The sequence below is a fragment of the Sinocyclocheilus rhinocerous genome, unplaced genomic scaffold (assembly GCF_001515625.1).
Source record: "Sinocyclocheilus rhinocerous isolate Xijiao unplaced genomic scaffold, SAMN03320098_v1.1 scaffold2034, whole genome shotgun sequence".
Taxonomy (NCBI): Eukaryota; Metazoa; Chordata; class Actinopteri; order Cypriniformes; family Cyprinidae; genus Sinocyclocheilus; species Sinocyclocheilus rhinocerous.
The window spans coordinates 116,091-123,739 of NW_015637139.1; the positions used below are offsets into that span (position 1 = coordinate 116,091).

The following is a 7,649-nucleotide window of genomic DNA, read 5'->3' on the forward strand; positions in this document are numbered from 1 at the left end:
ATATATATATATATATATATATACATACATACTACCGCTCAAAATTGTGGGATCAGAACGATTTTAAATGTTTTTTAAAGGAGTTTCTTATATTCATCAAGGCTGAATTTATTTGATCAAAAATACAGGGAAAAAAGTTAATACTGTGAAATATTATTACGATGTAAAATAAAATTTTTCAATTTTAATATACATTAAAATCTAATTTATTCCTGTGATGCAAAGCTGAATTTTCAGCATCATTACTCCAGTCTTCAGCTGAAAAAAGTATCGCAGTTTCCAAATAAATATTTGGCAGCACAACTGTTGCTAACATTGAGAATTCTAATAATAAATCAGCATATTAGAATGATTTCTTAAGGATCATGTGACACTTTAATCAAAGTTGTCCTAAGACAAGAAAGCATTTTGGTTTTAAGTTTTAGGACAACTTTGATGAAAGGTTTTGATCCACTTCAAATGTTGACTGCTATATATATATTGTAACCGACCATAGTACGGTTACTATGTTGTTGTTTTTTTTGTGTGTAGTTCCTCTACTGTGCCCCAGGGGGTCCTATAGGATTTTCTATGTTAAAGGGGTCATATGATGCTGCTAAAAAGAACATTATTTTGTGTATTTGGTGTAATGAAATGTGTTTATGCGGTTTAAAGTAAAAAAAACACATTATTTTCCACATACTGTACATTATTGTTTCTCCTCTATGCCCCGCCTTTCTGAAACGCGTCGATTTTTACAAAACTAATCGGTCTGAAAAGCGAGGTGTGCTCTGATTAGCCAGCTATCCAGTGCGTTGTGATTGACCAGACGTCCAGCAGATTATTTCGGCGCCGAAAATAAATCCACAGAGAAAGAAACAGCCAATATGGGGAAGTCCCAGAGCAAGCTCGCTAAATATGATACACCGGTTTTTTGTCAAATGAAAAAATTATATGGCCAGAAATGTATGCAAGATATGGGGAAATTAATTAGGTATCATGGTTTTCCAGAAGAGGGAACACTGAGTGTCAAAAGACTGAATGTTGTAAGGGAATCGGTGGAAGAGGGAGATAGCAAAAAACAAAGAGGGTGTTGTGTGAAACATATGTGTGAGAAATGTGAGCAGACAGTGAATTGTTGGATAAAGGAAGCAGATAAGAGAGAAAGAAGAGCAATGCAGAAAGAATTAGCAGGTAGAAAGGAGGAGAAGAAAAATGAAAAATGTGAAGAAGTAATTGTATCACATAGACCTACTAACCGCTCTGATGTTTCTGTCTCTAAACACCCACCACCACGCCAGCAAAATCAAGAAGCAGACTGAAGTGAGGAAGACGGAGAGCAGGGAGGAGGGGTCCAGGGCGAGCAGTCAACGGCCACAAGTCAGGGAAGAGAAAATTTTTTAACCACACACACACACACATACACTGATTTACATTCTGCTCTCTGCAACGAAGAAAAAGCTTGCATTTCTTTATGTATTTCTGATTTGAGTAATGAAAATTCTGATAAATGTGTAAGGATGTACAAAAGTGAAGCTTTTATGTCGATGCATGCCTACCCCATGCTAGTGATGAAGCAGGTGACAAATTTTCCACAGAGTTAGTCACCTTCTGCCAAGAATTCAGCCCCACCGTGCATGAACTGAGAAGGCTGCTGGCAGTGAAACTGGGGGCTACGAGCTGGCATAAAGTGAGCGGAAAGCTGCAAAAAGAAGATTGTCGAAGAGAACACGGTGAATGGGAACACCGAGCTAACGTGGACTACCGGACAGCTGTTGAGGAGCTGGCTGAAGCTATAAAAATAGCATTCCCAGCGCGCGTGGACACAGCGAAGATTGGCAACTGCTGCCAGAGCAGAGAGGAGTCTGTGCAAGACTATTACAACCGTCTGTATTTGATTTTTAATAAACACAGCGGATTAACTGAGCCAGAGGAACGAGAAAATCAACCTGACACATGGGAGTGTCATCTGCGAAGCTGGTTTCTGAATGGACTGAGACCTGAGATTGCGCACGCAGTCAAAACCAGCTACATTGAATGGAAAAGTGGACGATTATCTGCTGTTTTAGCACATGCTTTGCACGCGGAAGAGCTGCAGACAGCGAAGAAGGAAAGGACTAAAGCCAAGACGGACAAAGAATGGCAGCTGGCCTTGTTGCAAGTCGTATCGAGGCCTGGGGGCTCTTCTGTGCAGCGAAATCAGCAAGCAGGAGGGGGGAAAAGACGAGGAGGAAACTACACGAAGGGGACTGAAGGAAATTCTGAGAGATGGGGTTGTTGGATCTGCGAGACTGATGATCATACGACCAGAAAGTGCACCAAATGCAGACTGTGCAAGAAGGATGGTCATTGGGCCAGGGAGTGCCCAGAAAACCAGCAAAATCAAGAACGGAGAGCAGGGAGGAGGGGTCCAGGGAGAGCAGCCAACAGCCACAAGTCAGGGAAGTGACATTTTTTTTAACCACACACAAACACACACTGATTTACATTCTGCTGTCTGCAATGAAGAAAAAGCTTGCATTTCTTTATGTATTTCTGATTTGAGTAATGACAATTCTGATAAATGTGTAAAGATGTACAAAAGTGAAACTTTTATGAAAATGCCTAAATACCCCATGCTAGTGGAGGGGATATTGATTGAGTTTTTAGCAGATTCTGGGGCTTCAAGGTCATCTGTACGACCATGTGACTTGCCATGTCAACCGTTATTATCAGGCGAAACAAATGAGTCAATCTCTGCATCAGGGCATTCGATTTGTGAGAGATTCACAGTGCCCTTAAATTGTGAAACAGAGGGGGGCGAGGTTCTGAAACATGCGTTCATTTACACTCCAGCATGTCCAGTACCCCTCCTGGGTAGAGATTTATTGTGTAGGCTAAATTTTACGCTGGTTGCAGACTCTTGGGGTGTCCGAGTGGCAGAGAGAGCAACTGTGCTGTCTGCAAGCAGAGCGGGCCTATGAATGGCACATCATAAATCATGATTGGGCTGAAATGATGTGTGAGCTGGCTAAAAGTCGAACTAAGCCATTTAACAGAGAACTTACGTTGCCTGACAATTTACATTGCACGTCACATGTCGCAGTGGAACGAGACAACCAGTATGAAAATGACTGGTTTGAGGGAGAAAAAGGAGAAACTTGTGTTGAAAAAAATATTTTGGACAGAAAATGTGTGTGCAGTTTCAGTTTGCTTAACAGAGAAACAGCTTCAGTGCTACTTGATAGCAGGAGAGTCTGTGCCTCACTTATCACTCTCCAAGGCCAAAGAGCAAACATGGTCTGGGGTAGGGTTGTTTGTGAAAAGCTGTGTTGATGCTACAGACTGGTGTGAGATAAGCGCTGATGTTAAACACAGCAAAAGCCTAGGAGCGTTTATGTCAGAGTGCAAGCATGAAATTGGGGTAGAGAGAGTTGTGGTACCCATTGACAAAAACGCAAGGGAAAATCACTGCATGACAAATGTTTGTGCTTCGGGCATACATTCGGCTTTGGCAGAAATACCATCCGAACTGTGGGCGAAGCACAGATATGACGTGGGATTGATCAAAGGATGTGAACCAAACTGGACTCACATGGGTTAAGGCGTTGCCGATTGTTCTCATGTATGTAAGAATGAGAAAACGATCTAGGGTAAACCTGAGCCCATACGAAATTCTCTTTGGTAGACCACCATTTATGGGTATGAAAGGGGGTAAACAACAGCTGCCATCAACAGAGGTGTGCGAGCATGACATGTTGGGTTACTGCAAAGAAATGTCTTCTCTGTTGTCTAAAGTCTGTGTGCAGGTGAAAGCTGCGCAGGGGAAAGTTGCTGAAACCCCCTTGCACGACCTAACACCAGGTGATTTCGTGGTGGTACGAGATCTGAGAAGGAAAAGCTGGAGAGCCAAGAGCTGGCTGGGACCGTTCCAGGTGCTCCTAAACTACCCACACGGCTGTGAAAGTAGCTGAGAGGGCAACGTGGATTCATGCCAGTCACTGCAGAAAAGTTCCATCTGCATCTCAGGAGGAGTGGAGGGAGTAAGAGATCTGAGACACATGTCAACAAATGCCAGGATCCTGTTTAAACACCGAGTGCCTTTATTTCCACATTCCAGATTACAGTGAACATGTTACCAACATCATCACTCACATGAGAATGGCCGTAAAAGAGCCTGAACGAACCAACAATGTATGGCTTGTATTGTTAGCAAATCTGTGGGGAGGATGGGGGTACTAGTTGTTTAATACTGTATTGCCAATCGTGGGGGCAGGATTATTGCTGTTATTGTGTCTACCTTGCATTTTTCAGTTTGTATCCAGCTCAGTACAGAGACTGATGAAGTCTGGTATGTCACATCAAATGGTTAAAATGACTGTTTATCCTGAGAACATGTTTTTAGACATGGGTGAAGAGAAAATGGATGATGGAGAAACTACTAGTAGTGGAAGTTACAAGAGATCTGAAGCAGATGTCAACAAGGGCCGGAAACCTGTATAAACATCAAGCGACCTTATCAGAGTAAGAGGAAGGTCAGAGCTGAAAAACAAATGCCGAGGCAGCCTGTGTGCAAGTTGAAGCTCATTATTCAACCACAAACAGCGGGCACAGTGAACCAACAGGAACTGAGAAAGGATTCAGAAGAAAAAGATAGAAGAAACCGGATTCACAGCGTATCCCCCAGCCAGTCTACCTCATACTTCCTGGGCAAAGCAACTGTGAAGGCAATACTGCCAGCCGAGGGAATGGAGCAAGTGAAGCCGTGGCACCCATTCAGACTGCACGGACTGTGTGGAATAAGAGGTACAACATGCATATTGACTGTGCTGGGTACGATTATTTGTTCGATCACTTTCTACCTGACTGCAGAGTTGATACAAGAAACGGGAGGATGGGCCGACATGACTGTGAACTTTTCATCCAATGGTACTGACCATAGACGCATAAAGAGATCAACATTGACAATGGTGATACCAACGAAAGGGATGGATGAAAACATAGTCACGGTAACGGAAGGATCCAGCGTAAAGTTCGACTGCAACCCATATGTGAAGAACTGCCCGTACTGCGGAAAACCTGGATATGGTGGAGTAAACAATGCTGACTATGCGCACGTTTATTTTTGCAGAGACTCATGTAAATGGAGTGAAGTGAAAGCGTATGATCAACCTGCATACTATGGAGTGGATGAGAGATTTAAGGTGGAGAAGAGGAATAAGCGAGGCTACAACGGAGACGGCATGACAGTCACAATAATACGGGTGAGAGCTTCAGACCAAGGCAAGTACTATTGTGGTATTGACAAGACAGGGGACGACTGGTATGAGACTTTTAGTATTATTGTGGGAAAACCAGCTGCAGGGCCAGCGAAACCCCTCGTTGAACCTGCCTTTCAACCAGCCACAACGGAGGAGATAGCATGGATGGGAGATGGAGGAGCAGGGAGAGGGGGAGTGAATCCTGAAGTACGAAGGGCCATGACAAAGTGCCAAGGGAACAAAGCGTGCACCCTGGCGGTGCTGCAGAAAAGGGAGTTGGAGATAAACACGAGTTGCTGGTTATGTCTGCAAATGTCCCACTCGTGGAAAGCGGCCCCATTGACTGTAGCAACTTTAACAGAAACCAGATGTCTGATACCGCAACAAATGACTGAGATATTGATGGCTGCGGATGATATACAGAGAGGGAGGGTACCAAGGAAGAGGCCTGAGCTTGACTGCAAAAAGACACAGTGGGACGACAAACCAGAAATGATGATTCCACCACTGAGAGTAATACACACGCAGGGGGATGTGTGCGTCTGCTTGACAAAACCGAGATTGAAGCTGAAGGCAGGATGGTCTGACTGCAGGATCAGGATTGAAATGAAGAATGGAACAGCAAACAACTGCACGGCGATGATCGATGGGACGGCGACAAACTTCACATGTCCATTCAGCAGGCCGAGCGACACGTCTCCTGCAGCAGTATGGGTGTGTGGAGACAGAGCATTTCATCATCTGCCAGGAAAAGGATGGTCAGGATGTTGTTATCCAGCATTAATGAATGTAGGGACATCTGTGTATTTACCAAGCAGTGAACCCAAGGGAGAGAGTAGAAAGAAAAGGAATGTTGACATTTTACCGGGGACTCTGCCAGAAAGGTACAATGGGTATGTGTTATCTAATCCTTGGACAACTCCTGGGGCTAACATAGGGTGGTCAGTTTTCCTGGGGGTGGGAACTGCTGTGAGTATAAATAAGATAAATGGGTTAGCATGGACTGTGTTAGCCATAGCCAATAGCACTGAGAATGCACTGACAATGGTTAATGATGAGATGAAACAAATTAGGGACGCAGTCATTCAGAACAGATTGGTACTCGATATGCTTACATCAGAACGAGGGGGAGTCTGTAAAATGCTAGGTACGTCATGTTGCTTCCATATTCCAGATTACAGCGAAAACGTTACCAACATCATCGCTCACATGAGAATGGCCGTAAAAGAGCCTGAACGAACCAATAATACATGGCTTGAATGGTTAGCAAACCTGTGGGGAGGATGGGGATACTGGTTGCTGAATACTGTGTTACCAATTGTGGGGGCAGGATTATTGTTGTTATTGTGCCTACCCTGCATTTTTCAGTTTGTATCCAGCTCAGTACAGAGACTGATGAAGTCTGGTATGTCACATCAAATGGTTAAAATGACTGTTTATCCTGAAAACATGTTTTTAGACATGGGTGAAGAGAAAATGGATGATGGAGAAACTACTAGTAGTGGAAGTTACAGTGATGATGATGCAACACCTATTCCAGGTACAAAAAAAGACAGCAATTTCGCAGCGATGGTCCAGATGTGATGGTTTTTGGCACTGGGCTGTCTTGCACAATGTTAAGCAGTCCCCTTTTATTTCTTCTCATAAATTCACGTGGTTCATGGGGTAGAATGATTGTTCCACCATGCAGTTGAATTAGAGCACATGTTCCTGTCCAGTTTCTAGGCAAAGACACATATATTTCATACCCACACTGCCAATAGGCATTTTCTACGACTCCTGTGCCCTGTTCATCTGGTATATGCACAATTGCACAAGCAGCTTCACATTTAGTACGTGTGCCCTGACTGTAAGACACGAATTGTCTAGCTATTGCAGAATGATGCGGATACCCAGCAACCCTGATGCCCCTTTGTAAGCATTTGAGACAACGTGTGGCAAGAGTAGTGTCATTCTTTTCGTAGATCACACTGCATTTACGCTTTGGTATTTTCCCTAAAGGATGAGTTCCTGTAAATCTACTATAGCATGTAAGATTACTTGGTATGTTCTTAACTGTTGCTACCTTGCCAAACAGTCTTTTTGTCAGTCGGATCGTTATCCATTCCTCGCCTTGCATATAGAAAGCTTCGTAGGTGTCATTGTCATTGAAATCAGCTGCTGCCACAGCCACCATAGCCATGAAGTTAAGGCATAGGAATTTTACACAGTTAAATGACTCTATTGACTTGTTAGAGCTGCTTTATAGCAGAATGTGGATTTGATACTATTTTGAAGCTGCTGTGAAGCAATCTATATTGTATAAAGCACTTTAGAAAAAAAGTTGACTTTCTGACTTGGCTTGTATGCATGTTCCATGTTCGATATATATATATATATATATACATACATTCATACATACATATATATATATATATATATATATATATA

General features: G+C 43.2%; 1 protein-coding gene across 1 annotated transcript; it reads left to right on the top strand.

Annotated features, from left to right (window-relative positions):
- Positions 1-1,245: 1,245 nt before the first annotated feature.
- On the top strand, positions 1,246-3,860 carry LOC107748600 (uncharacterized). Its single transcript, XM_016563478.1, has 3 exons — positions 1,246-1,331; positions 1,549-2,415; positions 3,768-3,860. The coding sequence occupies exons 1-3, from the start codon at positions 1,246-1,248 to the stop codon at positions 3,769-3,771; spliced, it is 957 nt and encodes a 318-aa protein (XP_016418964.1). The 3' UTR covers positions 3,772-3,860.
- The last annotated feature ends 3,789 nt before the right edge of the window (positions 3,861-7,649 follow it).